The sequence below is a fragment of the Petaurus breviceps genome, unplaced genomic scaffold (genome assembly GCF_028583685.1).
Source record: "Petaurus breviceps papuanus isolate PSGF00001 unplaced genomic scaffold, PetGlider_PUasm1.0 98, whole genome shotgun sequence".
NCBI lineage: Eukaryota > Metazoa > Chordata > Mammalia > Diprotodontia > Petauridae > Petaurus > Petaurus breviceps.
This window is the reverse complement of record NW_027187460.1, coordinates 63,885,102-63,908,103: the sequence shown is the minus strand read 5'-3', so window position 1 is coordinate 63,908,103 and position 23,002 is coordinate 63,885,102. Positions and strand designations below refer to the sequence as shown.

The 23,002-nt window shown below is 35.7% G+C and overlaps 1 protein-coding gene across 10 annotated transcripts in view; it reads left to right on the top strand.

The window, feature by feature from the left end:
• VPS13B (vacuolar protein sorting 13 homolog B) overlaps positions 1-23,002 on the top strand; it is a 1,080,499-nt gene that overhangs the window by 54,668 nt on the left and 1,002,829 nt on the right. For all 10 annotated transcript variants that reach the window (XR_011167006.1, XM_069081095.1, XM_069081089.1 and 7 more), the window contains exon 4: positions 18,108-18,228. Coding sequence is in view for 9 of the 10 variants with exons in the window: in XM_069081095.1 (XP_068937196.1) it covers positions 18,108-18,228 (121 nt within the window). In the remaining variant the exon portion in view is untranslated. The remainder of the gene's footprint in view (positions 1-18,107; positions 18,229-23,002) is intronic.

Genomic DNA, 23,002 nt, shown 5'->3' with positions numbered 1-23,002 from the left:
CAACCTAAACAAAAGAGAGATGACTGTAATGTGTGTTTGGGATTAAAAAATTACCTCAAAGTATTTTATAGTTTTTTTAATAAGGAAATTTATTAATCATTATCTTTTTTGGATAAAGTTCATTGCCATGTTGTTTTTTTTTTAATGGTGATAATAGGATTTCACTTTGATTAGGGCCTGAAAAATTATAGAAAACTAGATTAGACTCCAATTGGGCAATGTTTAACAAAATAAATGCAAAATAGATATTAATTTTTAGTTTTCCAAGTCAATATGTGTTAGGGATTCTTTTCTATTTGAATTTTACTCCATTGATAGATAGAAAGTCACCTTTTAAAAAATAAATCTGCTTCCCTCTTTATGTATTCCATTAATGATTTGAAGGACAATATACTATTTTAATTGATACAAATAAAATCTTATTAGAATCTAATCATTACCTATTTACTAGAATAATTGGTAATTTTTAACATATATAAAAGCAACATGAATCTTTGAGTTTATTATGAAATTTATGCAATCGATTGGTAAAGTTTATTTCTTAGCAAATACACCCATTTGTGAATTACATAAATTGGTAGTTATTTTTTCTAAATTCATTGAAGTTGCAGGTTTATTTTTATAAGTTTTGTTTAAGCAAATAAAACAACTTTAGTTTCATTTAAAAACTTCAAATAAATCATGTTGTTTATAAAAGCTAGCTACTGTTAAAACTTGTTTTTTTTTAACCATTCCCATTTGAAGACTCATATTTGGCTTACTTAAATTTATCTTAGCAGTTGTAGCTGATCACCTTAAAAATAAAATAAAAATAATGTGTTCTTTTTACTTTAAGATGTTTGTTATATGGTATAAGACAGATTTATTGGATTGCAGTAGTTTTAGTACATTTTGGCTAGGATGTTTATTATGACATCACTGAAATCTATATACAGTATGTGATTTCATTTGGTCCAGTGTTAAATATTTTCATAATTATGCTGGTTTTGGCAGTTCACTTGGAATCTTTTCACATCTCTTTTAATGAACATGTTTTACTTCTGGGCTTGTGAGACAGCCACATGTTTGAAAAATTAATAGTGTGCCTTTAACATTAACATTGTGCAGAAGTGTATGACTGCAGACATTTTTAAGGATGTTAGTTGAACTAAAAGTAGTTTCAGCAAGGCTATACATACTACAGTAGTAACTTTTTATTAATTAAAGACTATATAATTTCATACAATATTAGAAGATGTCATTTAAAAACCTCTGAATAGAGAAGTTTTTTTTTAGAATGAATCATACTATGAAGATACTATATCATCCTGAAACTTTAATTATCTTGAATGTGAGTTTACCAGTGTTCTATTAATTATGAACTATAATGTTAAGTATTCTTGTTTTTTTTTAAGCTTAGAGTTGTGTAGAAATACTAAGACATCTCATAGGATACAGATTTTAGAGCTAGAATGAAAATCAGCTAGTCTACCTCTCTCCTTTTATAAATGACAAAACTGAGGCTGAGGATTTAAAGTGACTTACTCAAGTTAATACAGTGTTAGAGCCAGGATTTGAACACAGATCCTCTGAATTCCAAATCTGATACTTTTATATTCTAGTACCATATATATATATATATGTGCCAATTAATGTGCGCATATATATGTATATATATCTCAATATCACATTTACTTTTTAATTGAATATTGTTATGTATGCTGAGTTGAGCAATAGTTAGCTTTATTAGATCATTTAATTGAGAAGTTGAATATATTGTCATTCTTTGAATATCTGAGAATTGCTTAATTTTAAAAATTAAAAAAAAATCTTTTTTTTTTTTTGGAGGGGGGAGGGCAGGGTAATTGGGGTTAAGTGACTTGCCCAAGGTCACACTGCTAGTAAGTGTTATGTGCCTGAGGCTGAATTTGAACTTAGGACTTCCTGACTCCAGGGCCCGTGCTTTATTCACTGAGTCACCTAGCCACCCCTGAATTGCTTAATTTTTAAAAATAGGATGATAAAACAGCTATTAGTTTCAGTTTTACATATAGGAAAATAGGTTTAGAAAACTCAAATGAGTTGAGCAAGTTTATACATTGAGTTATCTTGTATTGTAGTTATTTGTGGGTGTATTTAGTATCCCTTCTCCCCTCCCCGCCACTAGACTATGTGCTCCATAAGAGAAGAAGATGTCTTAAATAATCTTGATATTAAGTCTTTTTTTCAATTCAAGTATACGTTTTCTCCCCTGTTATAATGTAAGGTCCTCCATGAGGTCAGGGACTGTTTTTTTTTCTTTGTATCCCAGGGCTTAGCACAGTACCTGGCACATATAGGTGATAAGTCCTTGTTGACTTGTTAATAAGTGTTAATAGATTTATTGATTGACCATATCTCCCCATTATCCCAGCTTAGTGATCTTTATAATAATAGGTTCTAAATCAGGTCTGTACAACGTATGGCCTGTGGGCCACTTGTGGCCTGCCAAAGGATTTTGGGCAGTCTGCAAAAAAATGTGGAGGATGTAAAAGAAAGTAAAGATGTAACAAGTGCTTTGTCCATGCCTTGCTTAACCCACTTTCCACTAGTCGCTATTGTGCAGGTCATGTAACTTGATGGGTGGGTTGCCACTGCGCATTCTCTCCTGTTTGTTATGTGGCCCATGGCAGCCAACCATTGTCAATCGGTCTCTAGTCTGAGAGGAGCAAGTTTTTTTTTGTATTTTTTTTGCCGTGTTTTCGGTTGTTACTGGCATTGAACCGGGACAAAGTGAGTGTAGCTATATGCCTGCTATTTGATGCCTGCTAAGCTGCAGTGAGCGGCAGCAACTCGAGGGCTTCTTCACTTACCTCCCTGCCTGCCTCCCTCCCAGTTACATGAGTGTCTTGTGCCCTTTCCAAGGTCAGACACTCAGTTCAGTATTTCTTTGTATATGAGCAGTTGCTATGGAGATCTTTTGGTCCTAACGTTGAGTTTTTGTGATGACTTTGTAAAATAGGTGATAAAAATAAATGGAAGATTGAATTAGAACATAGCGTGTTTAACCCAGAGTAGACAGATACTTATTTATTTATACAAGAGACAAAATATTGTGCCTTGTTAACTGAAAAGTAATAATAGTTGTTATGAAGGAATACTATCTTTGTCGCCATTTTGAATCAAAACATCCTGACTTAAGCAAATTGGACACCAATGAAAAATTAAAGTGTCCAAATTGTTGAAAAATCTCATTGGGGAACAATGGTTTTTCAAGAAAGTAAACTCAGAAAATGAGGTGGCTACTAAGGTTAGTTTTCGGATTTCTAAAGAAATTGATTTCAAACATGATTCTGGAGCATGATAAACTGTTCCCATTAATTAAATGTAAACAGTAAGAAAACCTGAAAATGTATTAAAATTGGCACTGCTTAGCAAAGCAATTTTTTTAACATTAATGTGATTTCATGATAAGTAAAAATCTTAAGTAGTAAGTGTAGTTAACAGATATTAATTGAAATTTCCCTTTTAAAATATGGTTTACTTGCAAAATAGTTTAATCATTAATTATACCTTTACTTGGAAAGTGAGCTGCTAAAAACCTATTTGTGGCCATAAGAAGTCTAACTTATTTTAATTTTGGCCCCTACCTACTGTCAGGTTGTGCAGATCTGTTCTAAATGTTTATGAAAATTTACTAATTTGTGGGAATGTTGAGAGTAAAGTAGTAGTTATGAGGTTAGGACGCTATTGTAACCTTTCTTAATCTGAATCTAACACTTAAAAAAATGCAGACTAAGTTTCTTCAGCTCCCCTTGGTGTAAACCTATTAGGATAAATGACTAATCTAAATATTCACACCGTTCCTTGTGTGTCTTTCTGCAGTGGAGACAGAGAACAAATATCCAACATCCTTCATTTAAGTAATCCATAATATAATCAAGAATTCTGTAAATATGTCTAATACTTTCACCTCTATTTTTGAAAAAAAATTCTAAACTTGATACCATCTAAGAAAAGCACTAATTTATGATTTTTTAGTTACTGAAAAATGTAAGTTATGATGTATGTTTTTAAAAATTTTGGGGGGCATTCAGTTCAATTAAATCCAACTAAGTAAACATTTATTTTAATTAATTAAAAAAAATTAATTTGTTTGTTTGCTTTTAGTTTACAGGATTCAATTCCACAATTACTTGAGTTTCACATTTTGTCCCCCTCCCTACCCTCCCCTGCCATGGCGGCATATAGTCAAGTATAGGATCTGTAAATACTTTCACATTATACATTAGTCAGTTTATAAAGATGGATTGTATCAGATGGAATGAAAAATGGTAAAGAGGACATAAAAAACCAAACAATAAAGGGAAAAAGATCAGGTATTTTGCTTCCATCTAGATATAAACTCAGTTCTTTCTAGTTCTTTCTCTGGATGCACACATTTCTCTCCATCATGAGTCTTTTGGGATTGACATATCAATGCATTGCTGAGAAGAGTCCAATCTATCAAAGTTGGTTGTCACACATACGTTGTGTCTGTGATTGTGTACAAATTTCTCCTGGTTCTACTCTTCTCACTCAGTATCAGTTGGTATAAGCCTCTCCAGGTAAATATGAAGTCCATCTACTCCTCGTTTCTTATAGCACAATAGTATTCCATAACATGCATATACCACAACTTGTTCAGCCATTCCCCAATTGATGGGCACCCCCTTAATTTCCAATTCTTTGCCACCACAAAAAGAGCTGCTATAAATATTTTTGTACATACAGGTTCTCCTCCCACTTCTCTGATCTCTTTGGGATATAACCCTAGAAGTGATATTGCTGGGTCAAAGGGTGCACTTATTTATAGCCCTTTGGGCCTGGTTCCAGATTGCTCTCTAGAATGGCTGGATCAGTTCACAACTCCACCAGCAATGCATTAGTATTCCAGTTTGCCCACATCTTCTCCAGCATTTGTCATTTTCCTGTTTTGTCATCTTAGCCAATCTGACTGGTGAGATGTGGTACCTCAGAGTTGTTTTGATTTGCATTTCTCTAATCAATAGTGATTTAGAGCATTTCTTCATGTGCTTATAGATATCTTTAATTTCTTTCTCTGAAAATTGCCTGTTCATATCCTTTGACCATTTATCAATAGGGGAATGACTTGTATTCTTACAAATTTGACTCAGTTCTCTGTATATTTTAGAAATGAGTCCTTTGTCAGAGACATAGGTTGTAAAGATTCTTTCCCAATTTCCCACCTCCCTCTTAATCTTGGTTACATTGGCTTTGTTTGTATAGAAGCTTTTCAATTTCATGTAGTCAAAATTACCCATTTTACATTTTATACTGTTCTCTAATTCTTGTTTAGTCATAAAGTCTTTCCCTCTCTACAAATCTGACAGGTAAACTATTCCTTGTTTTAGCAGACTGCTTACAGTATCAACCTTTATACCTAGATCGTGCACCCATTTAGACTTGATTTTGGTATACGGTGTTTGATAATGGTCTATGCCCAGTTTCTGCCATACCATATTCCAGTTTTCCCAGCAGTTTTTGTCAAATAGTGAGTTCTTATCCCAAAACTAGGGTCTTGGGGTTTATCAAACAATAGATTACTATAGTCATTGACTTCTGAATCTCATGTGCCTAATCTATTCCATTGATCCACTACTCTATTCCTCAGCCAGTACCAAGTAGTTTTGATGACTGCTGCTTTATAATACAGATTGAAATCTGGTATAGCTAGTCCACCTTCCCTAGCATTTCTTTTCATTAATACCCTTGATATTCTGGACCGTTTATTCTTCCAAATGAATTTTGTTACTATTTTTTCTAGCTCTGTAAAGTAGTTTTTTGGTAAATTAATTGGTATGGCACTAAATATATAATTTAATTTAGGTAAAATTGTCATTTTTATTACATTAGCTCGACCCAGCCATGAGCAGTTGATATTTTTCCAATTAGTTAGATCCGACTTTATTTGTGTGAAAAGTGTTTTGTAGTTGTGGTCATATAAGTCCTGGGTTTGTTTTGGCAGGTAGATTCCCAAATATTTTATAATGTCTTCAGTAATTTTAAATGGGATTTCTCTTGCTGTTGGATTTTGTTAGAAATATATAGGAATGCTGAGCATTTTTATGGGTTTATTTTATATCCTCCAACTTTGCCAAATTTATTTATTGTCTCAAGTAGTTTTTTACTTGATTCTCTAGAATTCTCTAAGTATACATCATATCATCTGCAAACAGTGATAGCTTGGTCTGTTCTTTGCCTAATTTGATTCCTTTGATTTCTTTTTTCTTCTTTAATTGCTACTGCTAACATTTCTAGTACCAGATTGAATAAGAGGGTGATAGTGGACACCCTTGTTTCACCCCTGATCTTATGGGAAATGCTTCTAGCTTCTCCCCATTACGTATAATGCTTGATGATGGCTTAAAATAGATGCTACCTATTATTTTAAGGAAGGCTCCATTTATTCCTATACTTTCTAATGTTTTTAATAGTAATGGATGTTGTATTTTGTCAAAAGCCTTTTCTGCATCTATTGAGATGATCATGTGGTTTCTGCTAGTTTTATTGTTGATATGATCAATTATATTGATGGTTTACCTGATATTAAACCATACTTGCGTTCCTGGAATAAATCCTACCTGATCAAAGTGTATTATTCTTGAGATAAGTTGCTGTAGTCTTTTGGCTAGTATTTTATTTAGAATTTTTGCATCTGTATTCATGAGGGAGATTGGTCTATAATTTTCTTTCTCTGTTTTATCTCTTCCTGATTTAGGTATCAGTACCATATTTGTGTCATAAAAAGAATTTGGTAGGACTCCTTCATTAATTTTCCCAAATAATTTGTAGAGTATTGGAATCAATTGTTCTTTAAATGTTTGATAGAATTCACTAGTGAATCCATCTGGCCCTGGAGACTTTTTCCTATGGAGTTAACTGATAGCTTGTTCAACTTCTTTTTCTGAGATGGGGTTATTTAAGCATTTTATTTCCTCTTCAGTTAATCTGGGCAACTTGTATTTTTGTAAATATTCATCCATTTCCTTGAGTTTGTCAAATTTATGTGCATACAATTGGGAAAAATAATTCCTAATTATTATTTCTATTTCCTCTTCATTGGAGGTAGGTTCACCCTTTTCATTTTTGATATTCATAATTTGGTTTTCTTCTTTTTTTATCATATTGACTAAGGGTCTATCAATTTTGTTGGTTTTTTCATAAAACCAGCTCTTGGTTTTATTTATTAATTCAATAGTTTTCTTAATTTCACTTTTATTAATCTCTCCTTTGGTTTTCAGTATTTGCAGTTTAGTATTTAATTGGGGATTTTGAATTTGTTCTTTTTCTAGGTTTTTCACTTGCATGCCCAATTCGTTGACCTCCCTTTTCTCTCATTTAATCACGTATGCACTCAGGGATATAAAACTTCCCCTAAGAATTGCCTTTAATGCATCCCACAGATTTTGGTATGTTGTCTCATTATTATCATTCTCTTGAATGAAATTACTAATTGTTTCTATAATTTCTTGTTTGACTCACTCATTCTTTAGGATTAAATTGTTTAATTTCCAATTAGTTTTTAGTCTGTCTTTCCATGGCCCTTTATTGCATATAATTTTTATTGCATCATGATCTAAGGATGCATTTAATATTTCTGCCTTACTGCATAGAATTGTGAGGTTTTTGTGCCCTAGAATGTGGTCAATTTTTGAGTATGTGCCATGAACCGATGAGAAGAAAATATATTCTTTTTTATCCCCATTCAGTTTTCTCCATAGATTTTTCATACCTATCGTCTCTAAAATTATGTTCACCTCTTTAACTTCTTTCTTGTTTATTTTGAGGTTGTATTTATCAAGTTCAGAGAGGGGGAGATTACGGTCTCCTACTAGTATAGTTTTGCTATCTGTTTCTTCCTCTAATTCCTTTACCTTCTCCTCTAGGAATCTGGATACTATACCCGTAGGTGCATATATGTTAAGTAATGATATTGCTTTATTCTCGATGGTGCCTTTTGACAGGATATAGTTTCCTTCCTTATCTCTTTTAATTAGGTCAATTTTTGCTTTTGCTTTATCTGAGAGAAGGATTGCTACCCCTGCTTTTTTTACTTTAGCTGAGGCATGATATATTTTATTCCAGCCTTTTACCTTTACTATGTGTGTATCCCTTTGTTTCAGAAGTGTTTCTTGTAAACAGCATATTGTAGGATTATGATTTCTAATCCATTCTGCTATCTGTCTCCATTTTATGGTAGAGTTCATTCCATTCACGTTTACAGTTATGATTGTTATCTGTTTCTTTCTGTCCATCCTATTCCCTCCCCTGTTAATGCTCATATTTTTCCCCCTTCTCTCTTCCCCCCTTAATAGTTTTCCTTTTGACCACCGCCTCCCTCAGTATTCCCTTATCAGCCCCCCTCCCTTTTCTTTCCCTTTCCCCTTACTTCTTCCCTCCCTACTAACCACCACCCCACCTTTCATTAGCCCTTTCCCCCTCCTACTGCCTGTAGGATATTTTTGTACTTAATGAAGTATGTTATTTCTTCTTCACACCAAGAGTGACAGGAACAAATCTCATGCGAAGCTTCTCTCCCTCCCTTCTTTCCCTCTAAAATGATACTTTTTGCGTTTCTTCTCCATAGAGTCCTATGCTTAACTGGTTGTTATTCCCTCCTTGCACCAGAACCAATGGGGGAAAAGCTCATATGATTCCCATCTCCCTCCCTTCTTTTCCTCTGCTATACTGTTTTTATGCCTTTTTGTGTGGCATAATTTACCCTTTTCCACTTCATTCATTCCTCTTCTCCCATTGCAGTCCCTTTGTTGCCCTTAATGAGATTTTTTTTTAATCCTCATTTTGTGCATTTTATACTCATACCCTCTGCTTGTCTATAACCAGTTTGTTTTTATCAAATAGCAGGGTGTGTGTGTGTGTGTGTGTGTGTGTGTGTGTGTGTGTGTGTGTGTTTTCCTTGTTTACCTTTCTACGTCACTGTTGCATCTCGTAATTGGAGGTTGAATTTTCCATTGAGTTCTGGCTTTTTGATCAGGAAGATCTGGAACTCTGTTATATCATTGAATGACTATCTCTTTGCCTGGAAGAATATGCTCAGTCTTTGCTGGGTATGTGATCCTTGGTTGTAACCTGAGCTCTTTTGCTTTCCAGAAAATTGTATTCCACTGCCTCTGATCTTTCAGTGTAGAGGCTGCCAAATCCTGTGCGATCCTCACTGTGGACCCTCGATATTTGAATTGTTTCTTTCTGGCGGCTTGAAATATTTTCTCTTTTGTCTAGTAGTTCTGCAGTTTGGCCACAACATTTCGAGGACTTTTCAGTTTGGGATCTCTTTCAGCAGGTGTCTGGTGGATTCTCTTGATTTCTGTTTTACCCACAGGTTCTAGTATCTCAGGGCAGTTTTCCTTAATGAGCTCTTGGAGAGTGTTGTCCAGGCTCATTTTTTCATCATGATTTTCTGGTAGGCCTATGATTCTCAGATTCTCTCTCCTGGATCTGTTTTCCAGGTCAGTTATTTTTCCATTGAGGTATTTAACTCCTTTTCTAATTTTTCATTCTTGTTGTTTTGGTTGACTAATTCTTGGTTCCTCATAGAGTTATTTGTTTCAATTTGGTTGATTCTAGTTTTTAGCAAATCATTTTCCTTGGTTAATTTTTGGAGCTCTTTTTCCATATCATACACTCTTCTTATTAGAGGGATGTTTTCTTTTTTTTTTAAGCAATTGGGGTTAGGTAACTTGCTCAAGGTTACACGGCCAGTTATTTCTGGGTGTGGTGCTAAGTATCAGAGTCCGGATTCGATCCCAGGTCATCCATACTCTGGGGCCGGTGCTCTTACTTACTGAGCCACCTGGCCACCCCTAAGCAATTGGGGTTAAGTAACTTGTTCAAGGTTACACGGGCAGGTGTTTGAGCCCAGATTCGATCCCAGGTCATCCCGACTCTGGGGCCGGTGCTCTTACTCACTGTGCTACCTGGCCGCCCCGAGATATTTTCTTCATTATAATGTTTTTCTTATTCTGCACTTTTGGTTTTGAGAGAATTATTCATTTTGCCTTCTATCTCTCTCATTTCAGTTTTCAAAGTTCCTTTTGATCTCATCTAGGAGAGCTTTCTGTGCTTGGGACCCGTTCCCTGTAGATGTTTCAGCTGTGGGTGAGGAGTCCACATTGTCTGCTTCTGAGTTTGGTTCCTCCCTCTGAGGTAGCACTCCAGAGTCTTTGTGGTCTGCTTTCTACCCATTTTGAGGCAGGGCTATAGCCCCTTCCTCTAGGGATCCCAAGCCTTTACTGTAGAGGGTTTTGTCCTGTGGCAATAGTTACTATGTTTTCAGGGTCAGGGTGGGGGGTGGAGCAGGCCAGGTTCACTCTGTCATCCTGGTCTTTGGAGGTCCTGATAGGGGCTTTTTTTTTTTTTTTAAATTTCTGGGCTATGAAGTGGTAGCCCCAGGAGTATTTGCTGTCCGGGACAGGGGCCCCTGCATTTGGTTCTTACCTTGCTCTTTCCATTCCCAGCCCTTTGGTGATAGGCCTGGTAGTGGCCCTTGTGGTTGGTGGGACGACTTGCCCTCTGAGTTGATCAGGCCTTTTCCAGGCCTGCATCTGCAGGCCTTGCCTTCCAGGCCTGACTCTGTGTCCTAAGTAAACATTTGTTAAACACCTGTACATGGCTAAGTAGTGGGATTACAAAAAAAAAGATAGTCCCAGAGTTGAAGGAGCTTACAATGTTTGAGGTGGGGGTGGGCACTGGGAATACCATGAATACACATATATACAAAGCAAGCTATAATTCAGGGTAGATATTGTTTGTCCATTGTTTTTTTGGAAGAGGACCAATGACATTACAGGTGATGTCTTGACTTGCTCATGAATTGAATTTAAGTGCGGCAGAGTTGCGCCAAGTTATCAGCCTTACTCACTATTCCAGAGTCATCAGTCCAGTGGCAAGACAGAAGTCAGGGCCTATGGTGATGGTCTGGAATGCTGTGGATGAATTTGAATCTTTGATTTTCTGCCCAAGTTCTAAGTGCTCCATTGTGCCTGCTTTAGCCACCTTCATGGCTGTTTGAACAGGATGTATGGATTGGAGCAGGGAGAATTACTCTAAGAGAGATTCTCCCATATAAACTTGTGATTTTTAAAAAAGAAATAAGGGAAGAAATAATGATTTCAGAAAAGGAAATGCATTACTGAAAGATAACTTTAAACTAGTGGAAGGTATAGAAGTAGTAAAAGCATAGAGACCGTAAAGAGTAGACAGGAGTTAGCAGAGATAAGGATAGCGTTTGCACAAGATATTAAAATTACAGCTAAATTAAAGAAACATCTGGTGATAATTCCAGAGAAATACAAAGAACTCTAGAACATGTTAATGGGATTCAACTGGAGAGTAGTAGAAGTAGGGGAGGAAATAAAGTATAATTAAGCAAACATCATTTTAATTGAAGAATGTAAACTTTTTGAGGGCAAAGGCTGTTTGATTTTTGTGTTCAAATCTTTATTGTTGGGTATTGTGTAGAAGATACTTAACAGATGCTTCTTGAATTGGATTGAAAGTTGAGTGAGTACAAGGAATGCTTTTTAGGATCAGGACCAGTTCTCAGAGAAAGAAATATAGGTACCTACATGTAAAATTTTCATATTTTGAAGAAAAAGCCAGGAATATATAAATATATGTGTGTGTGTAATTGTCAAGAAGATAGGGGAAAAGCATCAGCATTTGTATAGTGAAAAGTATTGAATTTAGAGTGCAAGGACCTGAGTTCAAATATTGACTCTTACATTTACTGCTTATATAGCCTTGAGTAAGTTGCTTCATTTCTATAGGATTGAATTTTTCATCTGTAAATTCTAAATCTTATTAACATTAACATCTAGAGTCTTATTAACATTTAAAGATTCAAGAATAAAAATGACCTCTTCTTAAGCATTTCAGACTTAAGAGAATCATAGAATGTCAGAAGTGCAAAGTGTCAGTATTAGTTGACAGCTATTCTTCATGTGTGGGTAAAATTGTTTACTAAAATGTACCTGGTCTGATTATCTCATTTTTGTCGTGTTGCACCTGTGTTTCCCCACCTTGTGCCTACATGGTCTGAATAACTAAAAAAAAATCCCAGGTTTCCACTTGGTAATTAGTACCTGCAGTTCTTTTTTTGTTTTGTTTTGTTACTACTTAATCATTATTCCTTCCCCATTTTTTTGGGGGGGGAGCAAATCGACTGACTAGATTGTGAATTCGACTTGAGATACTTTATCCCTTAGTACATAATCATCTTGCCTATCCTTCTGATGTTACAGATGGAATAATGCAGCTCAGGAGAGTAAAATGATTTTGCTCATGTTCTCACAGCTAGCTCTTGGCAGTGTTGAGACTAGAATCCAGGTTTTTGAACTCTAATTCAGTTCTGCTTTCCCTCTATCAAATATAAAATTGTTCCAAATGCTAAATTCAGTATAATATAAGCTATTTGAAGACAGGGACGATTTTCAATTCTTTTAGTGTGTTTCTTAATACTTAGCACATAGAAGACAGTTGATTAGTGTTTGTTGAACTTGTTTATTTGAAGCAAAATATGAAATCCAGCTGTCTATGAGTTAAATATAGTATTAAACCAAAAGACCTAAAAAGGAATAGTCCCAAAGTTTATCAAGTCTGTGTGAATTAAGAAACAGCAAGGGTAAAGGTTTCATAGCATTTCATAGGTTTCATAGGATAACCATTGATTTAGAGCTGGAAGGGACTTTAAAAGCCATTTTGTCATGTCTTATTTTACAGATGAGGATATTTTGTCCAGAGAGACAAAGTGAAAAATAAAGGAGATTTTTAGTAGTGTTGTAGTTGGCCAGGTTTGAAGCAGTCAGGTTTAGTAATTAAGAAGAGGAAAGATAAAACATACTCCAGTAAAATTTATAAGTCCTCAGTTCAGGAATAGAATGTTGTTCCAGAGAAGATTGATAATATTGACTGAGTATAGTTTGTGAATAAGTTATGAATGTTAACACAGTTATGTCCATACATTAAAAAAAAAAAAATATATATATATATATATATATATATATATAGTTCTTTTTTATTGGGGACTTTAGAGTAGACAAATTATCAAAAAAGATTTATTTTTCTGTTGAAAAATATGTAACAAGAGTTATGATGATTTACTTAGAAAACCCCAGGTAATCAACATAGATGCTAATTGAGACAATTAATAGCCACAACACCATGGCAGGCTACAAAACAATTCCTTAAAAATCAACAGCATTTCTGTATAATAATAACAAAACACAAGAAGCAATAATAAAAGAGGAAGTCCCATTCCAGATGTCTGCAAAATTCATAAACATCTGGAGATCAGCCTCCCAAAGCACACAAAATACTTATATTAATTCATTTATGAAGCACTCCTTGAAGAAATAAAGAACTTAAATAGCTGAAGGAATATTAAGTGCTTGTGGCTAGGCTATGCCAATATAATAAAAATGAAAGTATCACCCAAATTAATTTACACTTTTAATGCTATGCCAATCAAAATGCCAAAGGAATACTTTATAGAGCTGGATAAAATAACAATTAATTTGGAAAAGCAAGAGATATAGAATATCAAGAGAAGTGCTGAAAAGAAGTACAGGCAAAGAAAAAAGCAGGAGTCATCACAATCATTTGTTGACTGAAGAATAGAGAGAGAGGTCAGTGGAACATAGCGTGATTCAGAAACAATAAAACTCAATCACTTAGGAAAAAAAATTTCCTATTTGATAAAAACTACTGGAAAATTGTAAAGCAGTCTGGCAGAAATTAGTCTTAGAACATCTTACACCACAACACAGTCTAATTGGATACATGATCCTAACATTAAAGGTTATACCCTAAAAAAGATAGGAGAAAAACAAATCATGTACCTCATGGCTGTGATTTAAAGAACTGTATTCTTAACGGAGTTAAAGGCAGTTATGAAAGATAAAATAAATAGCTTTCATTACTGGAAACTGAAGAGCTTCTGCAGAAACAGCATTATTGCATCTAGAATAAGAACAGAAGTGGTTGAATGGGGAAAAATCTTTGCATCAAATTTCTGTGAAAATGGGTTGGCATATAAGATATATAAACAATGCACACATATAAATTATGTCTTGCATGCTCACATATATGAATATATATCCTTTTTTTCCTTTCTTTTTGGAGGGGGGAAGGCAGAGCAATTGGGGTTAAGTGACTTGTCCAAGGTCACATGACTAGTAAAGTGTTATGTGTCTGAGGTCGGATTTGAACTCACGTCCTCCTCACTCCAGGGCCAGTGCTCTATTCACTGTGCTATCTAGCCTCCCTGAATATATATCCTTATAGACATACATACATATACACAAATGTTTGTATATCTGTGTGTACATATATATATATAGTGTCTGTTTATATATACACACATATATATACATATGTATGTTATTAATAATCATTCACTAATAGATAAATGGTTAAAAGACCTGAATAAAGTTCTCAAAAGAAGAACTGCAAAGTATTCACAACCACTTGAAAAAATGCTCCAGATCACTAATAATAAGAGAAATGCAAATCAAAACAACTTTTAGGTTATATCACCTGCAAAATGGCAAACATGAGGAGAAATTGAAGCAGTAAATGTTGGAGGGGGTATGGGAAGTTCACCATACTAATGTGTTGTTGGTGAAACTATGAAATGGTATAACCTTTTTGGAAAGCAATTTGGCATTATGCAAATACGGTGACTAAAATGTCCATGCCCTTTGAACCAGAGACTCCATTTTTGGACTTATTTCCCAAGGAAGTCATTAATAAGGAAAAAGTCCCCATATATTAAAAAAAAAATATATATATATATCATCATTTTTGGGATTCTTAAGAATTATAAACAAAGTAGATGCCCATAAATTGGGGAATTGCTAAACAGATTGTGGTAAGAAATGATGTGTGTGATGAATAAAGAGAAGCATGGAAAAATCTATATTAACTGTTGCAGAATGAAATAAGCAGAGCCATGAAAACCAAATACACAGTAACATTTTGTTGTTATTCATTTGTTTCATTCATGCCTGACAGTTTGTGACTTCATTTGGGATTTTCTTGGTGAAGATGCTGGAGTGGTTTGCTATCTCCTCCAACACATTTTATAGATGAGGAACTGAGGCAAACGGGGTTAAGTGACTTGCTCAGGCTCACATAGCTAGTAAGTTTCTGGGGAAAGATTTGAACTCAGGAAGATGTGTCTTCCTGACTCCAGACCTGGAACTCTATATACTTCACCACCTAGCTGTACTTTCACAGTAACCACAATGATGTAAATGGAAAGAACAGTGGCTTACCAAAAAATCAAAATGAATGTTATAGAATTATAAAGATTAAGCAGGACTGGAATAAAACATACTCCTAGCCTACCCTTTTGTGGAGGTGTGAGGTCCACAGGTGTTACATATTGAAAATGTTTTTGGACTTTTTCAATGTATTGATCAGTTGTGCTGACTTTTTACGATTTGTCATATGGGATGACTGTCTGGGAAAGGTAGGAGGAAGGACACATGGGATACTTTGATGTTAGAAACAGAAAATATCAATAGTTATTTTTTTTAAAAGAAATATGCATAGCAAGTCATAACCATGATTTTCAAGTGCTGAATTTCCTCTAAGTGGAGGTAAGAATGACATGGCCAATGCCCGTTGGAGAGCAGTGTGATGTTATTAGTTTCAGCTGTACTTTGATGTGATTGGGAGAACTGGATTGGCAACGATATCAACCACTGAGACCCACCCAAGGGAAATCATAGCAACAAATAGCATGGGGGGCCTTAGATTTGCCCTTCAACATCTAAGTACATATTCTCCAGGCTTTTACCGAAAATTGTGGGTTGGGTCCCTGTGGTGGCTGCTACCTTAGGTTCTAGGAGTAACTCTGTAAATGGGTGCTTCTATTAGTTGTAGCTCAGTGATGTGCTTCCCATTAAGTCAGGCAGTAGACTCAATCAGCTTTTATCACAGAGATTTACTCATTAGGCTTGCCAAAAATAACAGTTACAAAATGTCTCTCCCTGTCTCAAGCCTGGGATGTGTTCTTCCATAAACATATACAACTTCATGGAGATAGTGAGCTCAAACTTAAAATATGATGGTGGTACGGAATACATGTAGGATGCACATCAGACACCAACAACAATTAATACTTTGAGGCTTGGAAGTACTTATTCTTTTCATATCATCCTCACACTGGGTTCCTGGTGTCCACTCTTCCTTGTAGTCTGAGTCTCTTCTCTGCTTTAATGGGTTATACTCCTGGAACTTACTCCCTCCCTTAGGTGACTGCATAGGTTCTTTGATCTGCTTTTCTAGGAAAGACTGCTCAAAAAAGGGTTAACAATCCTACTTTTAATTAAATTCACTAGTTCAGGGGAAAGATTAGTACCCTAATAAACATCAGAGAAAATGCAAGCAGAGAAATTATCATAAAGACCAACAGACAGGGCTCTGCCTGTCTGAATCAAAGTAATGTTGCTATACACTGTACATACACCACTGGATCAAGAGAGCCTTTACATCTGAGCAGTTGGGGGTCTGAGCATATGGCTATTCAGGGTCTTGACCAGGAAATCAAATGGTCCTCTATCTAAAACCCCAGAGGTATGACTGGTCTGTTTTCTTAGCCAGTCTGTTGTTCCTTTTTTGATTTATTCAAAGAAATGTTCGTTCGCATCTGTTAAAGGGTTTGAGGTCTAAATGGATTTCTTCATTCAGTCAAACAATTCCTTAATGTTATGTGACAACATTCCAACCCCTCCTACTAGAAACACACTACAGTCCCTAGGACCCTGAGGTTTGTTAGGTAAACCCTCACCTTGTCTTACTTGTAACCAGGTTTGACTCTTTATCCCCTCCTCTTCACACTAGAACTGTTGCTTCTTCCCCTTGTGCCTCTGATCGACAGATTAGTCAGGTTTATACTTTGTCTTGTCCAGAACCAGGCTACCATGCCCATGACTTGCCTTTGATTAGAATCAGAATTTGAACCTAGACCTGTACTTATTCCAAGTCTAGCACTCTCTGCCCCAAGGTCATTGCTGGTATTCTCTTCAGATACTTTCATTGAGCCTTCAGTATTATGGTCCCTTTTAGTGAGACTTTCTTGTCTCTTTACAAAACCTTTAAAACATTTGACCTTGGTCAGTTAAGAAGCATTTATTTAGCTCCTTCTGTGTGCCAAGTCCTGCTAAGCACCAGAAATCTAATGGGCTAAGAAGACAGAAATAAAACCCTTGCCTTTAGGGAGCTCATATTCTAATTGCAGAGGCAATGTGCAAATAGCTGTCTATACAGCATAGATAATATAAATGGAAGATAATCTGACAGGTAAGGCTATTATAGTGGGACAGATTTCCTATAGAAGGTGGAATTTGAGCAGAGTCTTGAAAGAAGTCAGGAGATCTAGGGATTTGACTGGAGGGATAAGAACATTCCAGGCCTGGGAGACAGTCAGTGGAGATGCATGAAATTGGGAGATGGAGTGTAATGTGTGAGTAGCAGCACAAAGACCAGTGTAGCTGGGTTGTGAATTATATGGAGCAGAGGTAGGTATAAAAGAGTAAGAGGGAGTCAGGTGTTTAATAGGACTTTCTTAGTTAATTTTGTAGATAATATAGAACCATTGAAGTTTATTGAGTGTTTGTGTAGAGATGACGTGTTTAGACCAGCACTTTAGGAAATGTTTGAGAGTTTGTTTCATGAGAAATTTTTTTGACTGCTTATATGAAGGTAGATTAAAAATCTTCTTGTAGTATATATTTTGAGAAATGACTAAATTTATTTTGACTGAATTACAACACATTGATGTCGTAACAATATTGTAATTTGTTTGATAATTTTTAAATATACTTATAAATAGGATTTACATTTGAATCTAAAACACTTTTAGCCAGGAATCCATTTTTATCCCACCAGAATATAAATAGTATTTGCTTATTATGTAGAGTGCATGTTGATTGAAAGTAGAAGAGGATAGCTCCTCTAACTTAGGAACCATAAATCATTTCTTTTCAACAACTCTGTACTTCTTCTTGGCATTATGTTTAATGTTTTTTTTGTTTCCTTTTTGTTTTTTAAATTAAAAATAGGATGACCATGAAAGTTGTGGTTCTAGTTCAACTAACAGAAGTGCTACAGAGAACACAAAATCATCAGTGAAACCTAGACGGATTCAGCAAGCTACCCCTACAGACCCTGATTTACCACCAGGTAACTTAGAATGGAATTTATGAAAGTGCAGGAAAACTGAATATACTCTAGTATTTGTAATTATGAGATAGTTATTTGGAGGATTTGATGAACTTGTCATCTTATGAATGCAGATACTCTCTCCATTAGGGCAATTCCCTACCCTTCATGGCTTTACTCCTTACTGTCAATCAACTCTACCTGCCTCGCCTGTTTCCCCAATCCAATCTACTGACAAGGCCTTTTGATTTCATCTCTCTAACAACTCTTGAGTATGTCCCTTCGTTTGACACTGCCACCACTCTGATTTAGGCCCTCATCACCCATGCTTGTATTATTGCAGTATTGTCTGCTGGTGGGTCTGCCTGTCCCAGTTCTCTGTTGGGATTATAAAAAGAGTCAAAAAGATAGTCCTTGACCTCAGGGAGTTCACAGTTTAATAGGGGAGACAACATGCAAGCAGATATATATAAAGCAAGCTATATATAGGATAAAAAGGAAATAATTAACAGAAGGAAGGCACTGTAATTCAATGGATTTGGTAAAGACTTCACATAGAAGGTAGGATTTTAGTTAGGACTTAAAATGAAGCCATGGAGGTCAGTAGTTAGAGTAGAAGAGGAAGAACATTCCAGGTATAGGGGATAGCCACAGAAAATGCCCAGATATGAGAGATGGAGAGTCTTGTTTATGGAATAGCCGGGATGCCAGTGTCATTGCATCAAAGATTACATGTCAGGGAGTAAGATATAAGAAGACTGAAAAGGGGTGGGGTTAGGTTGTGAAGGACTTGGAATGCCAAACAGCATTTTATATTTGGTCCTAAATTTATTGAGTAGGATGGTGACATGATTGACCTTGAATCACTTTAGGAAATCACTTTAGTGACTGAATGCAGCATGGCTTGGAATAGGGCGAGAGTTGAGGCAAGCAGACCTATTAGCAGGCTACTGCAGTAATCCATATTTGAAGTGATGAGGGTCTGCATTACAGTGGTGGCAATGTCAGGAGAAAGGGGGTCATATTTGAGAGTTATGAAAGAGGCAAAATTGACAGGTCTTGTCAATAGAGAGGTGAGAGATAGTGAGGAGTTGAGAATGACTTCTAGGTTATGAGTCTCAGGGACTGGGAGGATGGTAAAGGAAGGAGTGGGGGGATGGCATAAAGATAACAAGTTCTGTTTTGAACATGTTGAGTTTAACATGTCTACTGGATATCCAGTTTGAGATATGTAAAAGGCAGTTGGAGATTCAAGATTGGAGGCAAACAGAGAATTTGAGACAGAATAATAAGAGGTAAATTTGAAAATCATTAGTATAGATAGGGTAATTAAATGCATAGTAACTGAGAAAATAATCAAGTGAAGTATTATAGTGGGGAAAGAGAAGATTGCTCATAACAGAGGACTGTGGGACACCTGTGGTTAGAAGGCATGATCTGAATGAAGATCCAGCAAGGGGGGTGGCTAGGGGGGCACAGTGAATAGAGCACTGGCCCTGGAATCAGGAGGACCTGAGTTCAAATCCAGCCGTAGACACTTAACACTTACTAGCCCTGTGACCTTAGGCAAGTCACTTAACCCTAATTGCCCTGCCTTCCCTCCTCCAAAAAAAAAAAAAGATTCAGCAAGGGAGACTGAAGAGGAGTGGTTAAATAGATAGAACCAGGAGAGAGGGTGGGGTACTGAAGACTTAGAGAAGAGACTGTCAAGGAAGAGAGAGTGATCACCAGTGTCAAAGGCTATAGAGAGGTGAAGGAGAATGAGGAATGAGAAAAGACCATTGGATTTGGAAATTAAGAAATCATTAGTAACTTTGGAGAGAGCAGTTTCAATGGAAGAAGAGAGAGAGAAGAGAAAGTGGAGCCACCTTCTATAGATAGCCTTTGCAAGGAGTTTAACTATAAAGGGAAGAAGAGATACAGCACAATAGTTAGCAGGGATGGAAGAATCAAGGAAGAGGTTTTTGAGGATTGAGGAGACATGGAAATGTTTATAGGCATTGGGGAATGAGCCAGTAGAAGGTAAAAGATTGAAAATAAGTGATAGAGAGGGGATGATGACATAAGGAGAGGAGTTGGAAGAGATGGCCTGGAATGGTATTGCTTGTGGAGATAAAGGGATTAGCCTGGTAAGGAGCAAGGCCACTTTTCCTTGTGAGACAGGTGAAGGAGGAGATAATGCTAGAAGGCATCTGAGTGCTAGGAGATGGTATTGAATGGTGGGAGTGATCCAAGGCTTGATCTATCCTTCACTAAAGTGATTTTCCTAAAGTCCCAACTTTGTCACTTCCTACTCAGTAAATTTCAGTGGTTCCCTCTTTTCTCAGTATCAGATACAAGTATTATCTAGGCCCAGTGCACTATTCAGTGAACCATTGAGTTACTGAGCCACCTCGCTGCCTCTAGAAAGTATCTGAGGCAGGATTTGAGATCAGGGATTCCTGACTTCAGTTCCAGTGTTCTACCACTTGACTACCTGATTCCTACTACCTTATTTTTTAAGTCTGTTTTTTAAACATAGTGTCCTGCAAATAGCAGCTATTTAAATGCTTATTGGATTGAATTGTTTTGGTTTAAATCTTCTCTTAAAAGAGGTTTTTGAATTTTCATATTTAAATTTTAAAAATACCCCACTTATTCAATAATCTACCATATTTAGAAAATATTATTTTATTGATTCTTTGAGTGTTGTTTTGCAGTAGGTATGTGTTTTTATATTTTTTCATAGTTGGAAAGACCTAAAAGCGGCAATAATTTCTTTAAAAAAATTTTTATTTTTCAGTCAGTTCCAAATTCTCTCGCTCTATCAAGAAACATGATACACATATTCTGCAAAACATATTTCCACTTTAGACATGTTGCCAAAAAAGAAAATCAAGAAAAATAAAGGAATTGGAAAAAAATTCTTCAGTCTGCACTTAGAAGTCATCAGTTCTCTCTCTCTCTGGAGGTGGATGGCATTTTTTATCATCAGTCTTTTGAACTTATCATTGTCTTGATCAGAGTAGTTAAGACTTTTACAATTGATTATGATATTGCTATTAATATGTACAGTGTTCTTCTAGTTCTGCTAACATAACTTTGTATTAGTTCATATAAATCTTCCCAGATTGATAGTAATTACCTAAAGTCACAAATAGTGCCAGTGGTAGAACCGTTAACATATACAATCTTAGACTTGATTACTTTGCTTATCTCCTGAAATAATCTTCACATTCTTCTGTTTAATTTTAAAAATATAACTGAAGTTTCATTCAGAACGTAGTCATCAATATTTATATTGTTTCTATCTCCACATTAATATTGTGATGAGAAAGCTATTTATTCAATTAATCAATCAATAAATATTTAAATTATCTGCTTTGTCCCAGTGCAAGATTCCCCCCAATGCCTACGTTTCTGGTTACTTTGAAAAATAATTCCACCTCATCTTCTAAGCTTTAAATGGGAGGGTTCTACTAAATGACCTCTAAGTTTTTTTATCAGCTCTATAGTTCTGTTTAAAAAAAAAAATGAATTTATACTAACTTGGTATCTAGGAATTGTTATCCCACAAGTCAAATGTTCTTTCTTCTTTTTTACCTTCTCTAATTCCTTACAAGAAGATTTGACCATCTTAACTTTCTTATTTCTACACTTTTCTTTTCCTTAACTTTTCTAACTCTATCTGCTTTTTCTTTTTTTTTAAGTAAAAGGATTAAGAAACTAAATCTTAGATAATTTAATATCAATCAGTACTTCACTACTTCCAGTAGAATGTAAACTCATTTTTTTAGTTAAATTTTGTTTATTTTTAGTTTACATCATTCATTTCCACAAGACTTTGAGTTACTACTTTTCTCCCATTTTTCCTGTACCCACCATCCCAAAACAGCAATCCCACTGAACACCCCTCTCCCCCAATCTACTCTCTCCCATATTCTCCCCCATGTCCCCTCCGACTTTCCAGTAGGGCATGGTGGATCTCTATGCCCCAGTGCCCGTATTTCTTATTTCCCAGTTACATGTAAAATAATAATAATAATAATAATAATAAACAATAATAATATATATTTTTTAAACATTTGAATTTAAAATTTTGAATTCCAGATTCTTTCCCTTCCTCCATCATCACCCACCCTTACTGGGAAGATAAGCAGTTCAGTATAGGTTGTACATGTGTACCTATGCAAAACATTTCCATAGTGGATATATTGTGAAAGACTGGCTATATTTCCCTCCATCCTATCCCACCCTCAACTTGTTCTATTCTCTACTTTGATCCTGTCCCTCCCCCCCAATCTGCCCTCCCTTCCATCATCCCCCCTTTCATTCCCTTCCCCCTACTCTCCTGTAGAGTGAGATACCCTATTTAGTGTGCATGTCATTCCCTCCCTAAGCCAAATTCAATGAGAGTAAGGTTGACCCATTCCCTTTTGCCTTCCTGTTCTTCCCCTCCATTGTAACAGTTTTCCCTTGCCTCTTCTCTATGAAATAATTTACCCCATTCTGTCTCTCCCCATCTCCTCTCATTATCTCATTATTTTTTCCTTTTGTTTTAATCTTGTCTACGTTGGTTTTATTTGTACAAATCTTTTTTTAATTTAATACAATAAGTTATCCTTTTTTATATCTCACAGTGTTCTCTTTCTCTTGTTTATTCATAAATTCTTCTCTTTTCCATAAGTCTAATAGGTAATATGTTCCATGTTCTATTTTTATTTATGATCTCTCTTTACATCTAGCTTATGTATCAATTTCGATCTTATCTTGATAAATGGTGTATTTATATTGTTCTATGTCCAGTTTCTGTTAG